The sequence below is a fragment of the Heliangelus exortis genome, chromosome 17 (assembly GCF_036169615.1).
Source record: "Heliangelus exortis chromosome 17, bHelExo1.hap1, whole genome shotgun sequence".
Taxonomy (NCBI): Eukaryota; Metazoa; Chordata; class Aves; order Apodiformes; family Trochilidae; genus Heliangelus; species Heliangelus exortis.
This window is the reverse complement of record NC_092438.1, coordinates 10,971,011-10,986,418: the sequence shown is the minus strand read 5'-3', so window position 1 is coordinate 10,986,418 and position 15,408 is coordinate 10,971,011. Positions and strand designations below refer to the sequence as shown.

The following is a 15,408-nucleotide window of genomic DNA, read 5'->3' as shown; positions in this document are numbered from 1 at the left end:
TTTCCTGCTGGCTGAAGTAGTCAAGAAAAACAACCCCACAAAAATCAAACAGGACTGAGTTATGCAGAGTTCTCCTAGAGGAAGGGAAAGCTAAAATAGAAAACTGAAGGAATGTGAGGAAACAGACCTGGTGCCAAGAATGGATTCAGTGAAGTAACAGGTTGTGGTGGCTTAGACACCAGTGAGTCCAGGTTCACCAAAGCAGCATTGGGGCCCAAAAAGGACTCGGGGGTTTTCCGAGCTGCACTTTGTTTGCCTGATGTCACACTGGAGTGCTGGGAATCAAAGAGATCGGGACTTGTGGTACCGCTATGCTGAGATGGCAAAGTGGAACCTGATTCAGCTGAAACAACACAAAGAGAAAAACAAAATTTATCTCATTAATCTGCAGTCAAACAAAGAAAACCCTGAAGTCTCTGATAACAGAAATGTTTTAAAATCTAAATGTTTGTATTAGTCAGGTTTAAATGCTTCAGTGCGTTACACCCTTACAGCATGCAAGCAGATAAATGTTCTTGAGAAGAGCATGAAGCAGCTGAAGTTAAGAGTTGCAGTGATCTGCTGAAGGTGCTCCCTGAACTGCCCTGGACAATGTTCTCACTACACTGCAGCAGATGGAAGTCTCCAAGGAAAAGCTACTCAAAAACCTTGGCTTCTACCCTTCCACCACTCCACTGCTACACCCCTCCTAGCTAGATTCCACCCAGGTTTCCTCTTTCGTGTTCAAAAAGCCTACCCAAGCTTTGAATTAGTCACTACTCTTTCAGGCACAGCCATCCTGAAAGCACACAGTATCAAAGTGCTTACACCCTTGAGGTCTGGCAGTTTTTGTTTCAGTGGCTCCAGACTACATAAAAATAGAAGTATTCATAGATGTGTATTTTCTCATCTTCCTATTATTGTTACACGCTAGAATTTGCAGATTGGAAAAATTCAGTCAACGTTGGTCTGTTTGCCTCTCTGAACATGAGCCATGCTCCAAACATGCTGAATACTCTAAATTTAGAAGTAAAACAAATTTCTGGGTCAATGCAGCAAAAGGTTACAGAGTGAAGTTCTATGGCTTACAGTGCAAAAGGCCCATTCCCCATAAATTCATGCACAGGCCAAAATGTCACCAACAAGCTTCTACTGCTGCATTATCACCAGCTTTATACTGAAAGTAATTTTTTTTTTTTAAATAAAATTTAAGAATAGAGACATTTGTTACTGAGACTACCACCCAGACTGTCCACATGCTAAGAATTTGATTCATACCTGGCTTTTTGGAAGTTCGAAGTGTGTCAAATTCAGAAAAATCATCTTTAACTGTACCATTCAAATTACTGAAGAGGTCAAAAGATGTACTTCCTGTTCAAAACAACAAGACAGCCCTGTCATTAACAGATCTTCTGTTGCATCACACTCCTGATACCACTGATAGGAGTTTCTAACCCATCCTTGTTAGCAAGAAGCCACTCTGTCAGATTCCAGGGCAGCAGTTCAGATCAGCTTGGGTGCTCCTACTCTTCCCCAGGACCAGGATAATGTCAGAAAATTAAAAAAACTCAGAATGATCTGCTTTTAAATCAGAAGAGAAAGCACACCTTAGCTTGCTGGGTTTTATTGTCTGCAGTAGAGAGGTACATAGGCAGAAGAGAACAGCAGTGAATTTCCAGCCTAAACTATAAAGTGTGTTGTTAATCAGCCCTCAAGTAAAACACACTTTTGAGTGCAGTCTCAAAATGTATCATTGCTATAACTTGAGTGATGATTTGATTCACACTTCCAAAGTTAAAAGGAGCAGGAATGCAACAGAAAAGGTTAACTAGGGCATGTAGAGATGGTAAAGCCCTGTTAGCTAAAGCACCAGAACTTGCCCATAGTTTGCAACAAATAAAAAACATTTTCAAAATCTGGACACACCCTTACCTCAAAATGGAGGAAGAAAAAGCACACCTAAATGAACACCAATCACACTCCTGAAAAGGTTTAAAGTTTGGTGGGGGGTTTTGGGTGTGTATTAGTTGAAATTTCTTAGTTTAGTTCTAATCTTAACACATTTCCAGCAAATGAAGGTATGGACTTTGCTCGTAAAAAGCACAAAAAGAGAAAGCCCCAGGAGAACAAGGTTATGTATCCCAACAACACTCCTTCCTGTAACACCAGAGTTACAGAATCATTCTCATAATGATCCAGTTATTGCCCTTTGCCCAGTGAAAAGCAGATTAGACAACTTCTTGCAGTGCTCAGCTAGAGACTCCTTTGTTTATGAAGGACTGAGGTGAATGACGAGCAGAAAATGCATTTAGGATGCATTTAGCCACGGTGCCAACCAGAAAATGCCAGGTACCAAGATTCATCAAAGTTGCATTAGTTACAGAGCATGGAAAGACAATTACATCCACGCCTTCTGCATCTTGCTACACAGGGCTAGGGACAGCTTTCACACTCCCAGTCTGAAGTAATAAACCCTCATTTGCACCTCTAAAAGTCTCTCAGAGCATGGAGCTGCTCAACCTGTCAATCTACGTCTGCAGAGACATCCATCTGCACAGCTATTTATCATGATGAAAGGTAAAATTATAGTATCATTCATTTCCAGAAATTACGTCCTTGTCTAATTAAAGATAAAATCCATTTAAAAACAGAACAGCAGCAGCAGCAGTCATTAAGTGCTCAGCATGCATCCACACATACCAATAAATAATGTAGAAGGGTCAGAGCACAAAGAAGCAACACAAATTCAGAGCTCTAAGTCAGGATAATTACATCTGAAGCACTTTTTGCTGCTAGCTATTACAGCTCCCATTTATTTTACAGACCAGTAATGCAAACTGTTCAGCACATAGCTTCTTTTAACCAAGCAAAGCAAGAAAATCATTTGGATTTCACATTTATTAGTCAAATAATATGGATATGGGATGAGACCATTTCTCACCAGAAGTAGAGAGAGGTTTGTTTGCAGGTGCTGGTCCCCAGGGATCCACAGAAGATTTTGCTGCAGTAGAAGATGGCTGAGCAGGAGCCCAAGGGTCAACATTTTTGGACAGAGGTTGAGCTGTGGATCCTGCTGGTGCTGCCCAAGGGTCAACGGAAGCAGCTGGTTTGGCACCTGCAAAAAGAACCATGAGGAACACAAGTCAGAGCAGTTTCACTTTGGAAAGCTTTGCTTGGAGACTCTTTTGAGCCATTACTACCAATTAATACTAAATATAAATAGGTGAAGCAGTTCAACATCAGGAATACTGCTAAGTCTCAGCATCTGTGTCATGCATGCTGAATAAGCACAAGTGAAGTCTGGGCAAGGCAGCTGAACAAAACAAACCTCCTTGTTTGAAACTGGATTTTAAAAAAAAATAATCTGCAGTCCCAGTAAGAAAATAAAGTTGCTTTTGTTATAGGCATTGCCAGCACAACACACAATATCTGAATGAAAATGACCTAAACCATGGTATATTTATGAACTCATAGAAAAGCTTTCTAAAAAGCCTCTATGCAAAAGGCATTAAGACTTAAACAAAGAAATCAGTAAGATTAAAGTGGAATAATTTTCAAATTCTTCTAGCCAATTTTCAAATTCTTTACTGTTATTTTATAAACTATAAGCTGCTTCCTCGAGCTGCTTGTGCTTTTTTACTCCTATTTGTAAGCACTCTTCCTGATACAGATGTAAGGTCCAATGATACCTCATTCCTATGTTTTTTTTTTCAAACCCAGTGCCTGTATGTTCGGGATTCCCATTTTCACTGGGAGACATTGGCAATTTCTCATTCCTACAAATTCAGATTACAAAATTGCTTGTAAAACAGGTTGTGGACAAGGTTAAGGCTTCCTAGAGTAAAATGACAAATTAAGGCAGTAAAGAGAAACGGAAAGAGAAACAAACTTGCCTCATTACATACAATTTCCTGCCAGTTTTTCCTTCTCCCTTCCCAACCTACTCATTTATTGCTCTTCAGCTAAGGTGGCCTCTTCTTCCTCCTCCCATTAACCAAAACTATTTTGGCTTATCAAACCCTAGGGACCCTGAAGCAGATCACACATCAAGCTTTGCAGTGGGCGAGGTCTGTGTTGGAAGGTCTCACTCTCACTTTGTTCCTGGGTTGTTCTTCCCCTCTCCCTCTCCCTGGCCAGAGTGCAGGAATGGGAACTCAGTAATTCCAATGCACATCCTGTACAACTCAGCAGTCATCAATTACTTTCAAGACAGATGGTACATGCAAAGACATTTCCTCTTCCCAAGGAAATTTCTCAACCAGTGATGGTTTAATTACTAAATGAAAACAACTCTATAATCCAAGAGAAGAACAGAACTACCCATGCAGTGTACAGCTACCCTGTGGGTTTCAAGCTTCAACTGAATATTGCTTTATTTTTCCAAACTACATACAAATCTCCCTTGGCATCACAATATTCTTGAAAATCAATTCAACACTACACACAGTGGCACAAATTCCAGTTTTTAATGTTGCTTTTTGTCTCATCAACAGACGCCACGGTCTCACTGCAGCTTCCAACCAGGAAATGTTGAAATTCTCCAAATGAGTCCAACAATTCCCACCCCAGTACTTACATTTCCTTTATCTACCCTTAGTGCTGAGTTACAAGCAGTGCCACACAAGAAATGCTACTGACAGCACTTCCCAGAAAAGGAAGCTTTCAAAAAAATATCTTTTCTCTCATAAAGAGAGTGGACAAAATTAGAGCACTCGGGCAGACACCTTCCCGTAGCTTCCATTATCTCCCCTGAAATGCCAAAGCACATACAGGACTGGAGAAATATGGTTTAATGAGTCACTCTTTTATTAGCAATCAAATCATAAATCTGTCATCTTCAAAACTATCCTTGGGAGCAAAGTAAGCAGTAAGCTGGAACAAGGTTGTTCTATGGCATTAATAAAGTTGGGAGCCATGGAGAAGAAATGCTGTACATGCAACTGATGCAAGGAAAATGTTGTGAGAGGATGATACATCAAGCACAAGATTTGAAGGTGGATTTTGTTTGGGTTTTAACCACATGAAGTTAAACTGAACAACCTACAGGCTCCAAACTTGGGGCTTTTTCTGATTTCATGTTTGCAGTTTGCTTGAAACAATGACAGGAGGTTCACTCTTAAGGTTCAAAATGCAGACACAAACCCAGCTCCTTAAAAAGCAACAGAGTACAACTTCCATTTGTTTCTGCTTGGAAACGAGTTAGAAGAACACCAGTTCTAGAGAACAGGAAACAACCAAAATGGGACAATATCCTGTCATCATGAAGTGTGACACTGAACACTGTCATGGAGAAAAGCTCAACATTAAAACACAAAAACCTTTAAGAGAAGTGTTCCTCCTGGCAGAGTTTCTGCTTACCAAAGGATTGCCATGGGTCAGAGGCAGTAGCTGCAGCTGTGGATCCTCCCCAGGGATCAGTCTGGTTTGCAACAGCAGCGGGGGGTCCCCAAGGCTCTGTTTTCTGGGGGGCTGGTGCCGACGAGGGCAGGGCATCCATTAGGTCCAATAAAGTGGTATGCTGAGGGCAGGAATAATCTGAGCATTAATCAAGAGCATCACCAACCTCAAGTACAAACCCATGAGAGTGAAGAAGCAGTTCTTAATGTATTAATTTTTTTTTCCTTTTACACACCTGCATTGACTAGTAGTTCGAAATATAACCCACATGGCAGAAGCTTTAAGCTATACAACAACAGCAATCCCAAAAGCATAAAAGAGCTCAGTATTAAGCTATTTTGTGTTACTGTATTTCAGCTTTTGGCAGCGTAACCGGGAATTTCTTAGTCGAAGGCACTACTACCTCCTTCTTTTTGGGAATTTTAATTGTGTCTCTGCGACTCTCCTCCAGAGCCATCTGTAATCTCAGATCATCTCCGCGTCTGAGGCGCTCCTCCTGCAAAGGAAATCAACACTGTTGATATAGACCATTAGCCTAGACTCTGCTGCTTGCTCCCTCCAGGTTTCCAGCCCCCTTGGCAGGACACTGCTCCCTGCCACCCTAGGAGTGATGTGCATGCCAGGCAGGCACAGTGGGATTGCCAGGATTATGTGCTGGAACTTGTACATAACACCAGGGGAGGAAATAAATAAATAAATAAAAAGTATTTCTTGTGATTCTTGCCTCAATTAAACAGAGGTCTGGAGCACCCTGACATCCATTTTGCTGAGAAATTCACCCTGATGGTGTTTTACTCCTAATGGGAAAGGCCACACAACATATTATTTCCAAAAATTCAGTTACATTGCTCAAATCACCACAGAACTGAAAGATAAAGTATCTCATCTCCAAATTACTGTCATGGTTTTTTCTGACCATTCAACTTGCCACTGAAGGATGTAGTGATTTAAACTTTTCCTGGCTTTTGTCATCTTCCCTCTACAAGTAATGCAATCATTCTAAAGAAGGTTCAGTGAACTCATCTAGATAACTCCATGCACATTTTGTAGGTTTTTAACATCTGTAAACTACCATGTTTGTGGTACACCCAACTACTTTAAATATCCTTGCAAACATCATGCCTTTCAGAAGTTGACTTATTGCCCTGATGGTGTTACCCTTGTAATTTATAACCTATTTAAACTGATAGGTTATGATTTTAATTTTCTTTAACTTTATTGGTCAATAATCAAGTTTACTGGGTGATACTTTCTCTTTCCAAGCAGAGATACTAAGTCTAACATGCAGCAGTAAGCTAAACTTGTCACAGGGAGACTCTCAGACACTCAGCAAACTGACTTGAATCTTCACTCATAACTGAGATTCAACAACTTTGTTATATATTAATATGCAGTAAACTTTATCCACAATTATAGCATTTACTTGAAATTCAGAATGAACCCCCTAAGAATTACCACAGTAACATAACCCATGTGATAGACTAGAAACCAAGTTATTTTAAATAGGTTCTTTATAAATTCTAGTACTCTGTCAGGTCACCCTTCTGTTCCACATAATTTCCCCAGATGAGCAGATCATTCAAAATTTCATTGTAATCAGAATTCACTGACATTTCTTATGCTGGCCCCGTTAACAAAGGTTTTCAGGACCAGTCCCATTTTCAGTTCTTACTAATTGAAAACATCTTCAGTAGCACGATGATTAACATCCTCCCACCCAAAGCCTTCATGCAAAGTGACTGCCATCTTCCTCTACTGTCAACAGCTCAGAGGCTGCAATTACCTTAAAAATAATTTTTTTTTTTTTTTTTTTTTTTTGGCATGGGGGGGGAGGAAATATATAAATAAATGAGCAACATCTTCCAAAACGGCCTTTCTCTCCCTCTACTTCCCCTGGAGCAAAGCCAAGCTGCCATTTTAAAAATAAAAACAAAACCAAAGAGGATTGTAGTCTGGACTATCAAAGTATAGTAGGAAAACCTACACGGGCACTGACCTGCTCCGCCACTTCCCGGCTCATGGCCAACGCAAGCTGCAGTTGGAGCTCCTCTTCTCCACTTGTCTGAGGCCGGGCCTGCTCGAGCTCTGAGGAAACTCGAGGGGATGTAGCTGTTTGGAAGACACAAAAGATCAGATTTAACAAGGATATAACACAGGTTTGATTATTCTTCTGGCCAGACCACCTCACTTTCACACAACGATCCTCCCTGGCACAGCAACGAGATGTGGGTGTCGGAGGACACCGACTTGCTGACCACCATCAGTTGGCTCCCTGACCTGTCAGAGAAAGCTCCTACCAGGGCTGAGCTTAACCAGCCAGAAAAATAAACATGGGGCAAGGAAGTTTGATTGCTTGAAAGGAAAAATGTTACTGGAAAACCAAGAATTTTTGTGTTAGTGGGGTTGTAGCATCAAGAATACGTCAGCAAAGTGGGGGGGACACAGTTTTAAAAACTATAGAATTAACCACTGAAGAAAACATTTGTTGATACTTCTTACATCTTTCAATGTCAGCAAGAATTTGCTGGGAGTTGGCCAATACCAGGGTAAAATTGGTTACCACCCACTTTTCTGTAAAATAATCCAGCCTTAATGGGACAGAGAAAGAACTATTCTGAGCTAGGCAGGCTCAGAGCCCAACAAGCCAGCTATTCATCCTCAACATTTACAAAAATACTGGACCATTCTCTGTTTAAAAACAAAAAAAGTTTGGTATATATGTTGAGGAGTGGTTTTTTTTTTTACTGGTGCTTGGTCTGTCTCTGGATGAAGAGCTCTTTAGCTAAGTAGCAGCTGGTAATCTCCTTCAACTCCTCCGCACGTAACAGTCAAGCCTGACAGCTCAAACACACAATTTCTCAATACACAAATATTCTTTCACTGATGTTTTCACTACAGTAGCATGCAGAAATTCCCATCTGAATGGAACAACATTAATAGGGTTATCACTAAGCAGTAATTAAGCAATTTCTGTCCTCTCCGAGATTCTCTACAGATCTAGAAATATCTTACTTTGGCAAGGAAGTTTGGGTTTAATGGTTGGAATTATGATTACTTTGGCAAAATACATGTTGACATTTAAGAAAGCGGAACTGTATTTTTAAATTATGTTGTCAGGCTCAAAAAAAATCATGTTTCTTCTTAACAGTTCAGCTAGACATGTAAAATTAAGATTGCCAAACTGTAATTTGAAAAAAAAACCCAAAACAAACACCACAACTTTTTCAGGCGCTGTTTAAATCCTCCAAGTACTTCCCAGGACTTTCTCCCCTTCATTTTTAGGCTAAAATGACATTATAATGCCAAAAAATTGCAACCTTCTCTCTCCCCCAGGAGGCCAGAAGGAAGCTGATTCTCTGTAAATGAGGAATGACATTTCCTTTCCACCCTACACCCAATGTGCCATCCCATTCCCTTTCCAAAGGGACAAATTAATTTTATCACCTAGAACAATTCCTCTCACCTTGTGCTGTTTTGAAGCTCTCAAGCCAACCAAACAAGCTCTTTGCTTCACACTTAATGTTACTCATAGCTCAATTCTACTGCTTTTTCAAATAAAGTAACATTCTCATATCAAGTACCTAAATTTAGCCTGCTTCATGAGTACCTTTGCTCCAACAGTCACAGACAGGATCTCCAATAAATTATATGGAATATTGCAGACTAACTGTAGGAATAAGCAGGGCATCAGATAACAGGATGCCTGCCAGGACAGAAAATACAGCCTTAAAATGTTTGTCAAGTTTGACTATTCTTATATATAAAAATAAAGAGAATTAAAAAGAAAACAGGATAAAACTCAGTATGAGGTTACCGACAGGTCACCCATAACAGAAAAACTGAGATTCCTCTCTGATTACTCAGTCAAAGGAAGAAGCAGTAAAGCAAATCTATGTGGACTCAGCAAATTATTTTATGATGCTAAATAGTGGGTAGTTTAAGAACTGAAACAGGGAAAGAACCAGCTGAAGAAGAGATTACATCACACTGCCTGCCAGCAAGGACGTTTACCAGCAGTTTCTCAAGAACCAGCTTTACAACTTATCTGAGGAAAAATGATGTAATAAACAAACACAGGAGGTTATGGTGAAATGCAAAGAAAATGCTAAGAAAAGTTGTCAAACTAGGAGAAACAGGAATATAAAAAAAACCCCAGATGACTGAAAAGGGAACAATAGAAATGGGGTGATACAGAGAAAGGAAATAATTGCTTCGATGATGATCTTCTACAAATTGAGGGCACCAACTGCAAGTGATTGGTGTAGAGAACTTTCTTTAGTACTAAAATACCTAAATGCCAGCCACTAACCTAACACAACTGATTACCATCAGCACTACTGCACCAAGCTACAGGCAGAATCCATCTAACAGCCCAAAATGCAGTTCTAGTCATTCAAATCCAAGACAGATGATTTCCCAACAGAACAGCAGTGGCAATGATTCCCTCCTGAGCACAGAGCTTATTTTATATTTGCAAAAAGAAGATCAAGCAGTTTCTCATTGCTAAATATATTGGGCCTGCAAATACTATGGAGTGAGAAAAGCTATTTAAGGTAAAGGGGCAAAAAGTAATGGTATAAAGTAACCAGGAATACATTTGAGATGCAAATAGGAAGAAGGAACTTTCCAGCAGGAATGGTGGAAGGGAAGAGTCATAAATAGAGCTGGATAAGCATTCAAATGGGAATCACAGAATCACAGAATGTGGGGGGTTGGAAGGGACCTTGAGATCCTTGGGTCCAACCCCCCTGCCAGAGCAGGATCACAGATGGCAACTGGACTACCAGCAAGAAATGACCTCTGGACTTCTGTTTCATTGACTGCAATTGTGGAGCAGAACTCGATTTCTGGCGTTTTTTGCACGAGTTTTTCCACCTCTGCTGACACAGCTGCATTCTATAACAACTGAGGAGCTGATGGTAGAATGGCTTTAAAATGATGTGAAATGAGTTAGAATAAACTCAGTTGGTTTTCCTCCTGTTTCCACACAAAGGACTCGCTGGCTGAAAGCACTCACCAGTTCCAGGCCTGAACAGCATGCAGCACTTGTATCCTAAAAAGCTGCAAGAACCAGGGTTGGATGTATCCTACTCCAAGCATCTCCCTCACCCTCCCATGGTGGGTCCTTGCCTCCCAGCCATGCAGGGACACAGCAGGATTGCTTTGGCAGGGAGTTACATTACCTCACAGCTCCCAACAGAGCTGCATTCAGCAGCTCCAGGATCTGAACACAGATAATAAGGGGTCTCACAGATAGAGCTTATTTCTTTTCACTTTTCAGCAATTCATTCTACTTGGGTTTATTAACTCTAAATGGCACTTTAGAGCTCCTTTTACCAAAAAAAAAAAAAAAAAAAAAAAAAAAAAAAAAAAAAAAAAAAAAAAAAAAATTGTCTATTAGAAATTCTTTCTTGGGCCTCACTTTAAAAAGCATTACTATTTTCCATTTACATTTCTACATTTGTTATAAAATCATCTGCACCAAATAGCTACCATATTTTTTGAAAAAGGATTAATGAGACACAACACCCTGTATCTGGTAGGAACCTGACATGTTTTATCCAACAACATCACTCCTAAATTCTTGCAGTATTACAGCTACCCTTCTACAGTGGCCTCATCCTGCACCAGCATTTCAGTTCCAAGGATCTAGCACGAAGGTTACTGCCTTAGTAACAGTATCACTGCCACACAAAGAATCTCTTATCCCACAGCACATGACAGTTAACTCAGATGTTGATGTAAGATGGGCCTCAATAGATCAATTCTGACCTGCTAAGCACTGCTTTGTTACTGCTTGGAGAATCTGGAGATCCCTGGGTGGGTGCTGGTGCTGCAGGGAGCTGGGCCACAGGGCTGTCCCCTCAGCAAGGCTCCAACTGCACTGCAAGGAATTCATTTCCAACCTCAGTTAATCACTAAAGCAGGATTCCACTCCACCATCTGCCTCTCCAACAGGCTATGACGTCTTTCATGTGTATTTATTGGTAATTTCTTATTTTTTTGCCTACATTAAAAGCCCTCTGTACACATCTATGGGTTTGGTTAAGTTACAGAGTTTAAATGCATCTAAAGTACACAGAAAGCAGAGTTGTTGCCTACACTTAGGATAAAAACTAGACTGGGTATTTTCATTCAGAAGTATGTGCTTGGTTTTTGGGGGTCTTTTCTGCTGTTAAAATGTCAGCCTAGATCAAGCAGTGGCACAGAATGGCACAGAGACCAAGCCCCAGCTTTTTAATTTGCAGGTGGCATTTTTAGGAATGGATTTCAATCCTTGGTCCCATTTGTTCAGAAGGAAAAGCTGCTTCCTCACTCAATCAGGACACCTATGAAAGCAGACAAAACCAAGGCCAATTTGAAAAATTAGAAAAATATCAAGGTAAGAACTTCAAAACTGATAGCAATTCACTTGGGACCAAGCAAAGATCCCATTTGTTAGTATTCAAATGACAGACTATTCAAATAAAGGCAAGATATTTTCAAAAAGCCAATCTAACCTCTCAAATGATGAAAGGGTATGTGCAGGCTGCTTGATCTAGAAGGAATTGTGTAATCCACCTTTCCACTGGGAATTGAAGAGGTCTTTCAAATACAAGAAGAAAATTGATAGCACCTATTCATGCAACAAGGTGGAGCTGATAAGCCTACTGCATGATTCCTATTTGCTCTGAAGCAGACAGAGCACTTTTGAAATTCACTTAATGCTGTGTACAAATCCTTCAGGTTTGTTTTGGATCATCTTGGTAGACAGTTAGACAATTTAACTGCAACTACAGAAGTCTGATTATACCAACAGCTTCTCCCACCTTTACTTAGAGCACCAGAAAAACAAAAGTATGATGAGAGGATTAAATGAAGTTGTCAAGTGACAAAATTTGGATAACAAAGGACTAACAAATTCCTTCAACACTTCAAACTACAGATGTTATCCAAACAGCTCATCCAGATTCAGTGCTGGAGGACATGCCAAATATTCCCTAAGATGGAAGGCCAGAGATGTATTCCAACCTGGAAAGATGCAGAACAGTTAACTATAAAACTCCTGAATTTCCTCTAATGTCAAACCCAAACTAGACATTCCTCAGAATTATTTTCTACTCCAAGCAGAAGAGGAGGCAAAGCTGAAACAGATGAGTGAACACAAACTTGCTGACACTTCACACAACTACTTTTAAATAATGAGTCAATTCTATGTGAATAGTCACAGAAAATATTTAAACTCATCATTTCAGTTGCAGAAAATTGCTTCCAAAATCTTTACAGGTAAGGTCAACTGACTTGGCATTTCACAAGATCCAAAAGCCCTTTTCAGTCCATCTTTACTCCCATATTTTATCAAAGAGGCTGTACACATGGCTCTGATTTCTCAGCCAAGCATCTGACCTTTGGGCAAAGTGCTCCTCTGGAATCACACCCTGCACCTTGCAGTGTTCCCTACTCTGCTGCATTTGTGTAAATGCAATCAGGACATTAAAACACACACACACATCAAGTCTTGCTCTGCCAACATTTCTAAGTGCAACCCAAACCCAAGGCAGCAGATGGTCAAAAGGAGAGGACGTGTGCACAGCTTGAAAGAACACAGGTCCTCGGTTAGGATTAATAGGATAGGACCTCTTTAAAAAGCCAGATTAGGGGTGGGGAACTAGTGCTCAAAAAGCTTTCAAATATTGACCTTATATTAGTTCCTCTCCCCAGCAGGTTTTGTTTTAGCATCATACAAGAATATGAAATAAAACCCAATATCAGATTGCATGCAACTCCATACAATTCACACACTTTGCAGAATAAATAAAATACTTTTTATGTATTTTATCATGAAATATTTAATAGCTCCTAACCTGAACAACAACTGTCCCTGGGTAAAAACTGGAAGCTAGCCAATTGTCCCCAGTATCTCAGAACTGTTGACAAGACAGAAGTTGGGAGGAGCTTTGTTTTTGCTTATAGCTGTACAGTATCTCTCTTGGCTTCCACTTACAGATGACAAGACTAGATAGCAAAAACATACAAATACTTTTCCAACTGTTTTCATCAATAGGCAGTAATACTCATATGCCTTAAGATACTCCCTAGAATTAATACAAGCTTTACAGCAGAGATCTTCAGAGCCAACCAAGTCATTAAGGCAAAACTTTAGGGGAAAAGAATTTTATTAAAAACTAACTTCACCATTTCACTTTCCACAGTTACTAAAGGATTGTTAGAGATGAAAATATCTGCAAAGAAATGGGGAAAATGTCCAGTGTGTCCTGCCTGGAGGAGTGAGAGGGCTGATGGCACATCAGCCAAGAGAACCCTTTCCATCTTCAATGCTCTCACACTTTACAGGCTCTCAATAATATATATATTTTTTCATCAAGGATAAATTTGGGACGCAAAGACCAGCAACACTACAAGAAAAACCTTTCTGGATCAAACCCCAATTCTTATATGCAGTCAGATACAGACCTGCAGATACGTTTAAGAAGCTAGAGCAGAGCAGTAGTGTGAGCATGGCAGGGTTTACAGTCAGTGCTGTACAGTGCAGTTAATTAAACATCCTGAAGTTTAATTTCTCATTCTTAACAAAAAAGAGTCCATTGACTTACCCTGTGTTGCACTTTTAGTCACTGACAGAAGGGAGAAGAGATCCCACACACATAAACCTGACACTTTATCCACTGGAAATTACTTGTTCCCCTAGTGACCTGTCCTGGAGAAACTTTTTAAGCTCTTTTAGCCAGCTCAGGCTTAATTTCTTCTGCAAGAAAGTATTAAAAATTAGGAGATTTTGCAGCCAAACACTATTCGAGTAAGGGGAATGCATTCAGACCAAGAGTTCTCCACATCTGTGTCGAGCAAGGAAAAATCAAATGTGCTACTACAGAAACACAGAGATGAGAGATCTCCTTCAGCTATGTTGATAAAAAGGCTGATACACTCTCCCAAACTTTATTTATATTTTAATGCTAATAAGACATGTTAAATATTTAGCAAAGACAGTGGATGTACATTTTTTAATAGGCAAATCTTGTGCTATAAACTGAAAATCTAAATGCCTCTGATCTCCTCTTCAAAGGCTCAGAGGAATGAGAGATAATTCTGCCAGAACATACAGTACAGCAACTGCATCTTAAAACTATTATAAGGAAAGTATTTCCCAGGAAACAAGCACAACTTGTCTCCTTTTACATATTTTACTGAATCCATATTTCAGAAAAAAAAAGGAGTATCCCTACAGAATAACAAAAAAAACCCAAAACCATGATGGCTGCAATCTTTTTCACTGTAAACAATGAAATGCATCTTTTCTGTTAAACTGAGAAAACAGAAGAACCACCCCACATTTATGTAATGGATTAAATGTCTGGATTTTGATGAAATTCCTTCCTTGTTTCCTAGGATAAAGGGCAAAGCTCTACCCAAAGTCTTCCATTATTGGAAGCACTCAGCACAGCTGTTCTGTAAGGTGTTGGTTTGCTTTGCTATAATTAGACCATAAAAGAAACATATCAAAACATCAAAAGATAGAGATCATAAAAACTAAAAAGCATCTGTACTTTTGCTGATAATTAAGTCCAGGAAAACCTACAACAGATGAAGTTTAAACAGAAAAAAAAAAAAGCAAAAAAAAAGCAGCCTGAGATTTCTAAAGCTTCTTAAGTACATGATTATGGGGGAGGAGAAAAAAAAAAAAAATTAAGAAATCATCACCTCCAAAGCAGCCTTGCAAACAGACTACAAAGTTCTAGGCAGGGAAATGAGAGTACCCAGTAAATCAACACCTTGTACTGAAACAATAACCAAACTGCTTCTTGACATCTGGTCCCCCATCAAAATTCTTACAATGTCTAAGGAACAACAATGCAGAAACACACCCTGCATTGCTCAATCCTTGCTGTGAGGAATAGTTTGAAGCCTCTGGTAGCATTTAACATGACAAACAATAGTTACATGCACCAATTAAAGTGAGGGGGTGATGAAGAAATAGCCCCATGGAAGAAACCAAAGGTGTGCTCAGCATACCTTAGTGACTATTGTTTCACT

General features: G+C 39.8%; 1 protein-coding gene across 4 annotated transcripts in view; it reads right to left on the bottom strand.

Annotated features, from left to right (window-relative positions):
- EPN2 (epsin 2) overlaps positions 1 to 15,408 on the bottom strand; it is a 40,406-nt gene that overhangs the window by 3,009 nt on the left and 21,989 nt on the right. Inside the window, exons 3-8 of one of the 4 annotated variants that reach the window (XM_071761414.1) lie at positions 7,373 to 7,485; positions 5,780 to 5,872; positions 5,338 to 5,497; positions 2,921 to 3,094; positions 1,258 to 1,350; positions 128 to 343 (exon numbers count right to left, since the gene is read on the bottom strand). In XM_071761414.1, the coding sequence (XP_071617515.1) occupies positions 128 to 343; positions 1,258 to 1,350; positions 2,921 to 3,094; positions 5,338 to 5,497; positions 5,780 to 5,872; positions 7,373 to 7,485 (849 nt within the window). Of the gene's footprint in view, positions 1 to 127; positions 344 to 1,257; positions 1,351 to 2,920; positions 3,095 to 5,337; positions 5,498 to 5,779; positions 5,873 to 7,360; positions 7,486 to 15,408 lie in introns of all 4 variants that reach the window. The other 3 variants (XM_071761413.1, XM_071761416.1, XM_071761415.1) reach the window with 3 other exon arrangements.